This window comes from Zalophus californianus, chromosome 14, assembly GCF_009762305.2.
Source record: "Zalophus californianus isolate mZalCal1 chromosome 14, mZalCal1.pri.v2, whole genome shotgun sequence".
Lineage (NCBI taxonomy): Eukaryota > Metazoa > Chordata > Mammalia > Carnivora > Otariidae > Zalophus > Zalophus californianus.
The window spans coordinates 581,977-595,856 of record NC_045608.1 but is presented as its reverse complement, the minus strand read 5'-3'; the positions used below and the strand labels follow the sequence as shown (position 1 = coordinate 595,856).

At 60.4% G+C, this 13,880-nt stretch overlaps 1 protein-coding gene and 1 long non-coding RNA gene across 18 annotated transcripts in view; both read left to right on the top strand.

Annotated features, from left to right (window-relative positions):
* Positions 1-8,463, top strand: part of FBRSL1 (fibrosin like 1) — an 82,700-nt gene extending 74,237 nt beyond the window's left edge. For 7 of the 17 annotated variants that reach the window (XM_035724024.1, XM_035724023.1, XM_027576265.2 and 4 more), the window contains 5 exons: positions 931-1,063; positions 3,125-3,202; positions 3,417-3,500; positions 3,713-3,911; positions 4,865-8,461. In XM_035724024.1, coding sequence (XP_035579917.1) covers positions 931-1,063; positions 3,125-3,202; positions 3,417-3,500; positions 3,713-3,911; positions 4,865-5,846 — 1,476 coding nt within the window. In that variant the 3' untranslated portion in view covers positions 5,847-8,461. Of the gene's footprint in view, positions 1-930; positions 1,064-3,124; positions 3,203-3,416; positions 3,501-3,712; positions 3,912-4,864 lie in introns of all 17 variants that reach the window. The other 10 variants (XM_027576252.2, XM_027576264.2, XM_027576266.2 and 7 more) reach the window with 4 other exon arrangements.
* Positions 8,464-9,262: 799 nt separating this feature from the next.
* LOC113912682 lies at positions 9,263-12,210 on the top strand. Its single transcript, XR_003516928.2, has 3 exons — positions 9,263-9,461; positions 10,145-10,348; positions 10,619-12,210. It is a non-coding gene; the product is annotated as an uncharacterized LOC113912682 (long non-coding RNA).
* Positions 12,211-13,880: the final 1,670 nt, after the last annotated feature.

Here is a 13,880-nt window from a genome sequence, read left to right as displayed (position 1 = left end):
GGGGTCACCCAGGGTGCCCCCAGGCAGGGGTTTGGGATGAGCTGACCCTGTGCCAGTCCTACCAACATCATTTGAGCCATCCGCGTGACCTTCGATTCTGTCCCCCGACCTTTCCTCCAAGCACTTATTGAGCACCTGCTGTGTGTGCCTGGGTGCTCAGCAGTGAACAGGGAACACTGAAGGGGGCAGGGTGGTGCCAGGTGGGCGCTCTGGGGACGCACCACGGGCTGGGGATGCCAGGGAAGGGTGGGTGGAGGCAGTCTAGTCACCCGGACCAGCCCCCCCGTCCCAGAAGGGTCCTGACACCCTCTGCTGCTATCTCTGGTCACATGCACCTCCGTGCACGGCTGTCAGAAATGATCCCGCCAATGTGCACTGCGAGAAGTCCACAGGGCCTTAGGACAAAGCACTGTTGCACTCCGCAGATGTTCAGGTATAGCCCTGGGGGAGGCCCCTGTGGGCTGGAGACCCCCACTGCCGGGGCAGGGCGCCAGAGGTGGGCAGCACCAGCGAGCACCCAGCCCGGCCCCTTAGCCTCATGGGACCATCACAGCAGAGCCACAGGCTTGTTTGTCCTTATTTAATACACTTAAATGCTAATAGCGATGCCAAATCCAGTCACTGGAAACTTCTAAGCAAGTTTTAGACAACAGGTAATAGGAATCCACTCTTTCAACTCAGTTTCACAAAATCTTACCACCGGTAAAGTATTACCAGTGAAAGCGTAATGTCCGAACTGAGGTGCTTTAGTGTAAACACAGCTCTCAGAGGCCCCAGAAGGCACGAGACACCCCTCTGTCCATCACGCGTCCTGACAGCACCTGGCTCTCTCCTGGGTCAGGATGAGGGCCCATTCCCACCACAGCAGGTAGGATGACCCACAGCGCCTGGCAGGACGGGCGGGCCCTGCACGTGCTCTGTCCCTCTCAGCAGATGCAGCTGGACCCCCACAAGCTGGAGGTGGGCGCCAAGCTGGACTTGTCCAGCAGACCCCCTGCCCCGGGCGTGTTTGCCGGATTCCACTACCCGCAGGACCTGGCCCGGCCCCTCTTCTCTGGCTCGGGTAAGGCACCCCGTCCAGAGCACAAGGAAAGGGGAGGTCCAGCCTGTTCCCTGGGCTGGCGCTCCAGCAGGACAACTCCAGATGCACTGGGGCACCCCCTGGCATCCCCCGCCTCTGTGCCTCCGTGTGTGGTACCCTCCCCGGGCGCCCCCTCTGCCCTGGAGCTTCCGCTTCTGCTGTCCCCCCACCCCCACCTGAGTGGGGTTGAGGGGTGCCCTCCCCTGCGCCTGGCCTGCCCGTCTCCCAGGAGGGGTTTTGGCACAGCCCCCAAGAATCCATGTGCCTGCCCTGGCACAGTCTTGCCATGCTGGGGACCCCGGGCCTCCCCCAGTTTCGAGGATCATGGGGAGCCCTTCCAGGACTCAGCATAACCCCCACAGCTAAGATGCATCCCAGGGAAGGGACGCAGCAGAATGGGCAAAAGGGGAAAGGCGCGTGGGGTGAGATCAGCAGGAAGCCGGGCGCAGGGCCGCTGAGGGCTGGCCTGTGGAGGCCCAGGACGCACCCCATTTCCTCGGCAAGGAACCGAGATGACGCACACCAAGTGCCGCGGCGCTGGGATGCTCACAGACCCAGCGCCCAGGGTTTTTACTGGGGGCGGGTCACATAGCTCCTCTGCCCGCACACACCCAAACCACAGACTCCCAGAAGAGAAGCAGGCGCTCCGTGTGAACCAGTGTTAGCGCAAGTGAGTCAGGTTCACAGGCGCTGCTGTCCAAGAAAGGGGAGAACAGCCCCGAATTCCCAGCCTCACACGCAGGTGCTTCCAGGGCCGGCCGTCTGGGCCCACGCTGTGAGCACCCCACACAGCTGTGCACGGCCCACCTCTGGAGGGGTCCGCTCCTCCCCTCCCCAGCAGTCAGGGCCCTGCAGGCACCACCTTCTCAGCCCTCCCTGACTGCCTTGCTCCATCTTCATGCATGCCCACCTCCACCTGCAGCCCCCTCCCACCCAGACATGCGGTCAGCAGGCTGGGGTGCTGGGTGTGGACAAGGGCACCCAGGCTGGCCTCCGGACAGAGGGGTGTCCCTCAGAAAACAGAGGTCCTCCCATCTGGGCTTTAATCCGTGGAGTCCACAGGACCCGCGTTCATCGTGGGGCTCAGGCGGGGGGCGTAGGCTTCCTATGCTGCGTGGAGCCTGGACTCCCCGCCCACGCACAGCGCAGCCCTGCTGCGCCGTCCACATATGCCCAGAGCACGCCCCCCAGACCGGGCCCCAGGCTTACGGACGCCGGCTGCCTGCCCTGGTCTGGGGTGGGTGTCTCTCCTGCCATGTCTATGCTGCCACCCTTCCCAGCTCCCGAGCTGGACGCTTGCCTGTCAGCTCATTGGCTTTTGCTCACTGCGTGTGCTCTTAGAGTAACGCATTCCCCCACACACGCGGGTACACATCTTCGCTAGCACCATGGTAAGCTGTTTATTTCCTAATTTCCAGTTTGATGTCTTGTGAGTGATTCAGGAGAGCGGCTAGCTTTCTGGTGGGGAGCTCCCGGAGATGAGAAACTGCATGTGTGCTGTGGAGGGGCTCGCCGGTGGCACCCCAGCAAGCAGGTGTCCCCCAAGCTGGGGGACGCTGCAGAGATGAGTGCGGCCCCATCCTGGCCTGTGCCGGGAATCCGCCCTCCTGAGCCAAGGGCGTGTGTAGTGGCAGGGCCAGCGCCCCCAGACCTGCAGCCCCTTCTCAGGGCCAACTCAGCCGCCCTGGAGGTGCTGCGGGCTGGGCTCCAGCAGAGGCAGGGTGGGCCCGCCGGTGAGTGGCGGAGCTGACCACATAGTGACCCCCGTGGGCTGTGGCTGGGGGACATTGCGGGAGCAGGTGCGTCCACTAGGACACGGCTTCTTAGCTTCTGGCTGGAAGCCCTGGGGCCAGTGTCTTCAGGACAGCCTTGGCAGCTCTCTCGGCACCTTCTCCTCTGGGGTCCCTGCTGCCATTGCCTCTCTCCCCTCTTCCCTCGTGAGCTTCCAAGGGGAGGTGTAGACGGGTCCCCAGAGGAAGCTGGGGTGTCCCCACCCTGGGAATGACCCACAAACAGGAGGCCCCCGTCCACCTGCCCCCACAGGTGCCGCCCATCCCACCACCAACCCATTCGGATCCTCAGCCCATCCCAGCAGCTTCCTGACCACCGGTCACCTGACAGGTAGGTATGCTCTCCGCTCCCTGGAGGCTGGCTGGCCCTCTGCAGCCCTCAGGGCTGGGGGAGGAGGCAGGTGGGTGGGGAGGTGACCCCAAGAGGAAGGCCATCCCTCAGACTGTATAGGAGCACCTGCCGTGTTCTGGTGTCACGGGAGGGGAGTCCGGTGGGAGCCCTGGCATGAGCCGTGCAGAGCCCTGAGCCCAGGTTGTCCCCACAGACCCTTTCAGCAGGCCAGGCACCTTCGGGGGCCTGGGGAGCCTGGGCAGCAGCGCTTTCGGAGGCCTGGGGAGCCACGCACTGAGTGAGTGACCACCGAGCTTGCTCTCTGCTCACCCACATGCACGCACACTCGGGCTCCTGGCGTGGGTTTGGGCTAGACCCTGACTGTTACCCTCCGGCCACCTCCCTGGGATGCAGGAATGGTGTGCTTCTCCCCAGCAGCCCTGCAGCCCCACAGGGCACCCTCGGTGGGGGCAGGGAAGCTGTCCGGGCCTCATTCCCGTCCTTCTTCAGCTCAGGGCAGCAGCATCTTTGCCCCCAAGGAGAGCTCTGTGCTGCATGGCCTGCCCAGCCCCCACGAGGCCTGGAACCGACTGCACCGGGCGCCACCATCCTTTCCCACACCACCCCCATGGCCTAAGCCCGTGGACCCCGATCGGGTCTCAGCCCTGACCAACCACGACCGAGAGCCGGACAAGGGCAGGGAGGAGAGGTGAGTGGCGTGCCCCTCCCCGCTCTTGTGGGCTCCAGTTGGCTTTGCAGAACTCTGGGTGTGGGCCAATCCAAGCTCTGTGTGGAGATCCCCCTTGCTGTACTCTCAGGGCTGGGAAAGCCCAGTAGAGAGAGAGCCCCCATGGAGAACCCCTGATGGAGCAGGATTTGGGCAGGAGCTGTGCAGAGAGCAGGTCCACCCCTGGAGGCTGCAGCAGGGAAGGTCGGCTCACTGACCACAGCGGGGCCTCTGCAGGGAGCTCGCAGAGCCATTGGCACCCCCTAGGTGGGGCCAGGTCTGGGAGGGGCGCCTGTGGGCGAGTTCCCAGGCTGGGAGGGTGGGGCTGAACCCGGCTGCCCCCGGGCAGCAGGGCTGGGCTGGGGCAGGGGAGGTGGGAGTCCTATTCCAGAGTCGGCAGCAGAGTCTGGAACCTGAGGTGGTTGAGTTGTGGCTGGCTGGTGGAGTGGACAGGAGCAGAGGAGGTCTCCCAGCCTCGCCCCTCCTGTTGCCGGTACCCTGCCAAGGCCCTGGGGGCCGAGCCCTCATCTCTGCCCCCAGACTTCGGGTAAAGGGCTTAGAAGCACAGGGCCATGGAGCCTCATGAAGGGGAGCTGTGGTCGGCCAGAGCCAATGCAGGACTCCAGGGTCCCATCCCCAGAGTGAACTTGGGGCCCAGGTTCCCCACTGAGGGTCTGTCCTGCCTCAGGGGTGTAGCAGCTTGGGTCTGGGTGGGGAGCTCTGGGGTCCTGCTGCAAAACTGGTTTCCAAGTTGTTTGTCGAGGGGAGGGGAGACGTGGGGTATTGTGGGGCCTTGTGAGGGTGTGGGACCCCCCCCAAGGACCTTGAGGTCATACAAGTGGGAACTTGGTGGCAAACAGCTTGCTTCCGGGCACCCTGTTCCACGAAGCCCCTCCTGCCGATAGGCTGAGTGAAGGTGTCTTCCTTGTTCCCAGGGACCTCCTGGAGAAGACGCGCCTGCTGAGCCGGGCCTCGCCCGCAGCGCCCGTGGGCCCCCCAGCCAGCAGCCTCCTGCTGCGCGGCCAGAGCGAACCGTGCCGGCCCGGGGTCCCTGCTGAGCGCGAGGCCGAGCCCCGCGTCAAGGAGAGCCGCTCTCCGGCCAAGGAGGACGGCGCCAAGCTGGCCGCGCGCCCGCCATCTCCCTACAGCAAGGCGGCTCTGGGCGACAGCCTGCGCCTGGCGGGCCTCCTGGGCCGAGAGCCGGGGAAGCCGCCCGAAGCGCCGGCCGAGCGGCCCCAGGGCGACGTCAAGGTCAAGGAGGAGCGCAGGGAAGACAGCGACGCGCCCGAGCCCCCAGGGGCCGGCCTGCACCCAGCGCCCGAGCGTCCGCGCGCGCCCCCTGCGCCCCTGCAGCTCGGGCCCAGCCCGGCGGCCCGCGAGCGCCTGGGCTTCACATGGGAGCCCCTGCGCGACGCCTACCGCGGCCTGGAGCTGCCCCGGCGCGCCCTGCCCGCCGCCGCCGCCACCCCCGCCCCGGGTCCCGCCGCCCTCTTCGAGCCCCCCGAGCGCCCCTACCGCGACCGCGAGCCACACGACTACAGCCCGGAGCGCCTACGGGAGGCGCGCCGCGAGGAGCTGGAGCGCGCGCGGGCCACGCACCTGGGCGCGGGCCCGCACCTGCCCGCCGCCGCCGCGCACCTGGACGGCGCCGCGCTCCTGCCCGCGCTGGGCGCCCTGCACTACCCGCGCCTCGGGCCCGCAGCCGCTGCGCTGCACAACGGGCTCCTGGCGCGGACCCCGCCCGCTGCCGCCGCCGCCGCCGCGCTGGGCGCGCCGCCCCCACTGGTGGCCGCGGGCGGGCCCCCCACGCCCCCCGGGCCGCCGCCGCGGAGCAGGACTACGCCGCTTGGGGGCCATGGGCCCGAGGCGCGCGACTACTCCCCATCCCGCAACCCCCAGGAGGTGGAGGCGCGGTAGTCCCCGCGGGACCCCGCGCCCCGTGTACAGAGGCCCTTCCACAAATGCACTGCTGTAAACTTTTCTACGTGGACGTTTCTAGAACCTAAGCACAGCGCCGTCAGTCCTGGGGTGACCCTTGCTTAACACCCGAAGCCTGCACAGTCGGGGAGCTTCATCCACAGCTTTGCTGGGGGTGATCTTTTGTTTTCTGAGCTTGAAATTAGGCTACTGGAGGAGAATTCAAGTTTGTACATCTTTTCCCACAGGTGAGAAGTGTTTTTAATAGATTTGTATTTTTTTCAATTTTGTGCTCTTTAGACATTTAAAAAGAAAAGAGAAACTTTTGCTTTTTTATCTTCAGTTCAGATTTGCAATGTAAAGGCCTCAGATCCCTCTCTAGAGCCCCAGGATCTTTTGTCTTATTTATGGAGAAAAAACGGTCATTTTGTCCAGCGCACTGTGAGGCCCCCACTCAGGGCCTGCCTGGCCCTCCCTTGGTACTTGGAACCGAAGTTACAGATATATATTAAAATAATAATTAATAATAATGTAAAAACTTTTTTTGCCTTATTATGCAGAAGCATAAGAGGATTTCTTTTTTGGTTTGTTTTTAAAGAAAAACAAATGAAATATGTAAATAGTCTGTTAATATAAATATATGACGTTATTAAATTCTTAACCTAGGTAGACTTTATAAAAGGCAGTTTCTAGAAACCTCTCTGATTATTTGTTTAACACGGTCACAAAAAACCCACTTGCTGTCAGTTGGACACGCTCAGAAGCTTAACTGCAGCAGACCCTTCAACTATGCAAGCGCTCAGAGGGGGCACTGGGCCGCTGTCTGGGGAGGACCCTTCCCCCAGCCTCGCAGCAAGCTGGGCCCCGCCCTCCTCGGCCGGCTCTGGCCGCGAGGACACTTCTGTGGAGCCTAGTGCTCACTGAGCAGTGTTCTCAGAATCCATACCAGACAAGTAGATTTTTAGGAGTTAAGAGTCTAAAGGTTCATTGCAATCAGAAATAGTACTTCTGTCCACCTTCCCTTCCGTGCAAAGGCCATCGGCAGATGTCCCTCAGCGCGCTCCTCCACCTGTGGAGGCCTTGGCATGATCTCCTTTTGGTTTCGGTTTTGCTTTCATAGCCCCGAACGTCCCCCTGTCCTGTGCCCAGCACCCTTCTCTGTTCCCCGACACCCCCACCTGTGTCCACTGCACTCTTGAGCCTTGTTGGTTCGACCGTCAGCAGCCATCTGCTCCATTCTGTATTTTCAACCCATGTTTCCACTGTGGACTCTGGTTGTTTTAAACACTGAGTTCTCGTGTCAATCATTGGAGATAAATACAGCCTTGATTTTGGATCACAAGGTGGTCGGGTGTTCTGTGTGGCACTGTAGAAGGTGGGGGTTCCTGGCCCCAGGACTGCCTTGGCGCGTTGGGTGGAGCCGGGACACCGGTCACCCTTGCCTAGAAGCAGAGCACCTTCACGGGTCTCGGCCTTGCCTCTCCAGCTCCGTCTGGACCAGCACCGCCAGGGCTGTTCCTGCTGCTGGAATGCCCTCCTGCCCTTTGCCTGCCGCCTCCACCTTGGCCTGTCCCCACCCCGTCAGCCTGCTCAGCCTTGTCCTCTCTGTGCACTGGGTGGAGGCTCACATCCCTGCAGGGCTGGCCTTCCCCCTGCCCCCCACTGCCCTGGCCCCACACAGAGCCAGGTGAGCCTTTTGTGGAGAAATGAGGGCTCAGGGAGGGAGGGGGCAGAGGCAGAACCGGCCACCTCTACTCTTCGGGAGGAGAAGGGCAAGGGGCCATTCCCTTTGGAAATGGGGGCTCTGAATGGATTTGGGTGAGCAGCCAGGCCCGGAATTGCCCTGAGCCTAAGAAGAGCCCCCCTGTGGAGGGTTGGGGTGCCCCACATGGAGCCCACTGTGCCCAGGGGCCCACGCTAAGCCCCACCCAGCTGCCAGGGCAGGCCCGGCTGGCCCACCAGCCCCCAGGGCCCTGGGAACCTACCCACAGGTGTAGTGGGCCCATGGATGCCAATCAGGCTCTCCCCTTGACTGAGACCACCTGGGAGTCCAGGGTTATCACATAGAAGAATAAAATATTTGAGCTAAAAGCCAGAGGACACAGTCTGCATTGAACCATAGGGTGGAGGGGAGTAGGCCAGTACTTCTCTCTCTTCCCAGGGAAGGCCCCCTGGTGCAGCGTCACCATGGGGAAGAGTGTTGGTATCTGCCCTGGGGCAGGTCGTCCATCCTCAAGGCATGTCATTTTCAAGAGGTCATTCTCTCTAATGGAATGTTATCCTTGAGGAGCAAAATCCATAGCGAAATTCTGGCCCCTGGGGAGCACTGTGGGGGAGCATCCTCCTGGGAGCACTGTGGGGGAGCACCTCCTGGGAGGACTCTGGTGGGCAGCTCCTGGGAGCACTGTGGGGGAGCACCTCCTGGGAGCACTCTGGTGGGCACCTGGGAGCACTGTGGGGGGGCACCTCCTGGGAGCACTCTGGTGGGCACCTGGGAGCACTGTGGGGGAGCACCTCCTGGGAGCACTCTGGTGGGCAGCTCCTGGGAGCACTGTGGAGGAGCACCTCCTGGGAGCACTCTGGTGGGCACCTGGGAGCACTGTGGGGGAGCACCTCCTGGGAGCACTCTGGTGGGCAGCTCCTGGGAGCACTGTGGGGGAGCACCTCCTGGGAGCACTCTGGTGGGCACCTCCTGGGAGCACTGTGGGGGAGCACCTCCTGGGAGCACTCTGGTGGGCACCTCCTGGGAGCACTGTGGGGGAGCACCTCCTGGGAGCACTCTGGTGGGCACCTGGGAGCACTGTGGGGGAGCACCTCCTGGGAGCACTCTGGTGGGCACCTCCTGGGAGCACTCTGGTGGGCAGCTCCTGGGAGCACTGTGGGGGAGCACCTCCTGGGAGCACTCTGGTGGGCAGCTCCTGGGAGCACTGTGGGGGAGCACCTCCTGGGAGCACTCTGTGGTGGGCACCTCCTGGGAGCACTCTGGTGGGCACCTCCTGGGAGCACTCTGGTGGAGCACTCTCCACTAAAGAAAGGCCCTAGTCTACAAGAGTGGCCTATAATGGACTGTTATCAGTAATGCAGCACCGGAGTCCAGGGACCCAGGGTCCACACTGGAACATCACTCCCTGGGAAGCGTCTTTAAAATCAGAATAAATGGTTGTCAAATAAAGATTTTCTATAAAAGGGTTAAAAGATACGAGTTGATAAAATTTGTAAAATCTTCTAGAAGGTAAAACAAGAAGACAGTGAGTTGAGGAATTGAGAAAAAATAAAATACATAGAGGACCTTTCCAGGATGCCCATCATCTGACTCAGAATTTTCAGGAAAAAACATTAACAGGAGGTGGGGCTGGGGGGGCATTTAAAGGAAGTGATATGAAAAGCAGCCCAGCCAATCAAGAATAAAGACATTTTCAGACATGCGTTTACTCCCTGTGTCCTCTCTTTGGAAGCTACTAGAGGAAGATCTCAGACTAAGGTTGTAAACCAACAGAAGAACCCACATGAGGGGGGCCGCAGAGGGAAGACCCAGGCCAGCGTCTGTGCCCTCCCCGCACCCAGGCCGTGCCATCAGCCCCGCCATTCTCTCCACGTGGACGTCAGAATTAGCCGGTCAGGCTTTTGTTCATTTTCCTCTGGGACCTTTATGTTGGGATAGCCCTGGACTCACAGGTTGATTTGGGGGAAGAACTGACATGTTTCCAGCGGCGCTGATTCTCCCCAAAGCACCACGCGACGCACTCGTTTCTCTAGGTGTCCTTTCTGTTGTCTGGTAAAGCGTTGAATTCCCCGTGTAGGGCTAGCAGCGTCTTGTGACCCGTATTCCTGTGTGCTTTATGCTTTTAATAATGTTGTGTGTTCGCACCGGTTATTAGGATCGCACAGAATGGTCTGGGGCCGTATGTAGTTGCCACAAACGGAGCTGGGCAGAAGTCCACGCTAGTTACCGCGCTCCTGCAGCACCTTCAGAGGGCACAGAGGGACCGCACTCCTGGCCCTTTGTGGTCGGAGGCGGGACTTGCCCTGGGCAAGTCCTTGTGTTGCTTCCCAGCTGGGGTGCATTTATCCGCCAGTGTGGACATCCCGCCCCCAAACCACCAGCATCCAGGACTGTTCCTAAGGGTGGCCGCTCTCTCGGTCTTGTGGGGAGGAGACCACGGCACAGTGTTGGCTGAGCCACGCGGAGCGTGCAGTGTGGCCAGGAAGTGAGCCCCCGAAATCAGGCTGCTCATCAAGGCCACACAACCTCACCCAGCCTGACACGCATTTACTAACCCCTACCCCTGTTCCACCAGGTTTTGGGTGATTTCCTTACTTCCCAGGCGGAGGTCCCATTCGGACAGTCGGCTGTCCCTCCTTCACGGTGCTCACCTGTGCTGCCATGGGGACCACGGGGCTGGCCGTGGGCAGTGACCCTGCCCTTGTTCCTGCCTGTGCTGGGGGCCACTCGAAAGCCCCACAGTTCCGGACATTTGCAGGATGGGGAGTTTGATACCCAGGTACTAGATCTTCTTTAATTTCAGCTTCCTCTTAAATGGTAAAATCGGACACGGGTGTTTGATGTTACATTTTCAGCATCTTTGTCCCCTTTGGTGTGTTGATGCCACAGATCTCACAGATGGGCATTCTGGTGCTGGTCTGCTGTAGATTTGTTCGTCCACGTGTTTATGTCATTACCCACTTTGTCACTGTGACAGCAGTCAACCACCTTGATTCAGACGCTCCTACTTGGGAAATGATTTTAAAAGTTGTGCTCTTGCTCACTTCAGGCAAACAAACTTCACTCCACGGCCCCAAATCCCGAGGAGGAAAAGGGGACTCCATTCTCCCGAGTCAACACCATACCTGACTTTGCTAATCTTTCTGAGGATCTCGCGTGTTTGCCCGAGGAATTGGGGGGCAGCATTTCTGGGCTGTTCTCCCCTGGTCTGGCCTCCATACACGGGGACACCAGCTTCATGGCGGTGCTCTGGTGGGAGCCCAGGAAGCCCGCAAGCCCGAGCACGGGGCGAGCGCAGGCCTGGGCACTGGCTCTGGGTTCCAAAGATAACCAGCCTCTTGGCCACGTCACTCCCTGTTCTAGAAACGATTCAGGCAACTTAGATCTTTCTGGAAAATGTGAATGCGTCAGCTCCCGGAGCACGCTGTAAGGTGCTGTCTATCATAGTGCGTTTCCGGCTGTGATGTCGCCAGCACACCTGTGGCGTCCCTGGAGCTTCTGTCCATGTCATTCCGTGTTGCAGAAACTGCACGTCTGGGTTTCCTCCTCTCTCCGGGTCCCAGGGAGGAGCCAGGTTGCTGGGCCCAGCGCCCCAACGAGCGACCCTCCTGCTCTGGCTCCAGATGCCCCCTCGCCAAGGGGCTCCTGCAGGGCCAGCCGCCAACCAGGAAGTTCTGCTGGAGCTCTGGTTGCCTCTCCGCCGCAGACGCTCCCCTTTCCCAGAGAACAGTATGTGTGCAGCGCGCCGCCTCCCGCCACCACCACGTTATTAAAGCCATAAAGCTCTTTCCGGGGTGCAGCTGCCCTGAGCTGACAGCACCCCCGGGAGGGGCCGCGCAGAGGAACGGCTGCGTCTAAACAGTACTAACCAGGGGCTGACACTTCTTGTTATTTCTCAGTGGTTTGTTCTGGGAGGAGAGACCACGGGGAGTAGTTTCCTAGAAGCGCCTGTGCCCCAACCCCACACCACTCGCCCCGCGCTCTCGGAGAGGAAGGGACGCCGTGCGCCCCGAGCACCAGGTCCCTGCGCAGGACATCTTCCCAAACCAGGGGCCCCGGGTGGCAGTGGAGCACCCCCTTCCTGCCCTCCCCTGACAATGCCTTCCATCTTGACCTCACATTGTGGAGAATTCTGTTTTAGGATCCACTTGGCTTCAGCTGGAGCTGATTCGCACAGAAAAAATGAGCGTGCCGTGCACGACCTCTGATAGGAATACTGTGCGCAGAGGGCAGCGGCTTTACCCTTCCCCCTAGGGTGACTTTGTCACGGGGCGGGGGCAGGAGACGGGCACAGGCTGGGGGCCCACACTCGGGACCATGGCCCTTGGCCTTTCTGGGTCCAGGAACCCCTCTTAGATGTCAGGAGCTTGATGGGGACGCGGTGTCCGTTTGGGAAAGTGAAGGACACTCTGGACGGTGGTGACAGCTTCACACAGTGTGAGTCACTTAATGCCCCTGAGCAGCACCCACAAAGTGGCTAAGGGGTGCTATGTTCTACTTTATCACAATGTTTTAATTGCTTGCTATGACTTACACAGTTAAGCCAGAAAAAATATAATACGTAATTTAATATATATATATTAGTTTATATGTAATACGGTTTAGGGGCGCCTGGGTGGCTCAGTTGGTTAAGCGACTGCCTTCGGCTCAGGTCATGATCCTGGAGTCCCGGGATCGAGTCCCACATCGGGCTCCCTGCTCAGCGGGGAGTCTGCTTCTCCCTCTGACCCTCTTCCCTCTTGTGCTCTGTCTCTCATTCTCTCTCTCTCAAATAAATAAATAAATAAAATCTTAAAAAAAAAAAAAAAGTCTTTATATGTAATACGGTTTAGCCAGGAAAAAAAAAGTCCAGGGAAAGGACAGATCACTTCCCCCCAAAAGGCACACAGGCATACACCCCCGTTGCCTGGGTCTTGGGGTCCCTGGGCACTCGGGGCCGCATCAGCACACACTGATTACTCCCAGTAGGGGGGGCCGACGCTCCCGTGACACCAGGGCTGGTGTGGGAATTGTTCCACATACAGAAATGGGGGCGGCATTGACCCAAGACCCTTCTGAGCAGACATGTGAGAGGCTGGCATTGGCAGCTTTCCCCCCATCCCCACTGGAACCACGGCACTGTCCCGTGGGAACCCCACCAGCCGGGGCCTCAGTGACACAGTGGAGTAGAACCACGGCCAGCGTGTGACACACAGGAGACGGGTTCTCAGCCACTTGTCAGTGCCACATACCTGGCTCAGGCTGACCGCCAAGCCTCCCGCTCAAGGGGGCCTGGAGCCTCGCCCCACCTCCTGGCAAGGCCCCTCACTCACACACGCTTCTCATCCAGCACCACCTCCTCCTGCTTACGGGGCCCACGCAGGGGTGGGCCCTGGTGGGTCCCCTCCTCCAAGGGGCTCTCAGTCTGCAACCAAATAGAGCAACCAGGCCAGTCAAGAGGTCAGCGTGGGGTGTGGGGACGGAGAGAGGTGGCCTCGAGCTGGCTTTCAAGGGGATGGATGAGACCCACACGCCGGGCTCCCCTGTGATCAGACCCTCTGCCTCCCTGTGGGCCTGGGTCCAGCGGCTCTTCATGCCTGTTCCAGGTGTTTCCAGAACGACCTGGAGGGTGTTACAGGCTCAATCCACACATTGAAGCCCCAACCCCAGGACCTAGGACGTTGCTCTGTGTGGACACGGGGTTTTCAAGGAGGTGCCAGAGGTGAAATGAGGTCACGAGGGTGAATCTAACCCAATAGAACAGGTGTGCTTCTAAGAAGGGGAGAGCAGGACGCAGACATGCACAAGGGGAGAGGCCTCCAGACCATGAGAAGTAGGTATCTGTGGTTTGGGACACCCGTGAAGGCTGGGCAGCCCGTGTGCCCTGCTATGTATTGTTCCTGTTGACTGCTCTGTCAGTCAGGGTCCTCCAGAGAAACTGGACAACGTGGCACTTACTCACGTGGCCTCCGTTAACACAGCCTCACCCCACGTGTTCATCACACTCATCATCCACATAAGTGGCCTTAGCCCATGTGCCCTTGGATCATGGGACCCCCAGCTCAAGTGGTGGCTAGATCCATGTGGCGTTGGTCCATGTGGTGCCCACTCACGTGGCCTTGGTCCAGGTGGCACCTGCTCACATGGCCTCGGTTCACATAGCACCCTCTCACTGGGCACCCACTCACCTATGGAGGACATATTGCTTCTGAGTTCTGTGCAGGGGCGACACATTCATCCTTCTCAGAGTCCAGGTATGGGGACCACGGCCTCTGTCCCTGGATTTGCCAGGACTAGAGACCGAGTACCTCCTCCTGGTGTCCAGGTGTGGG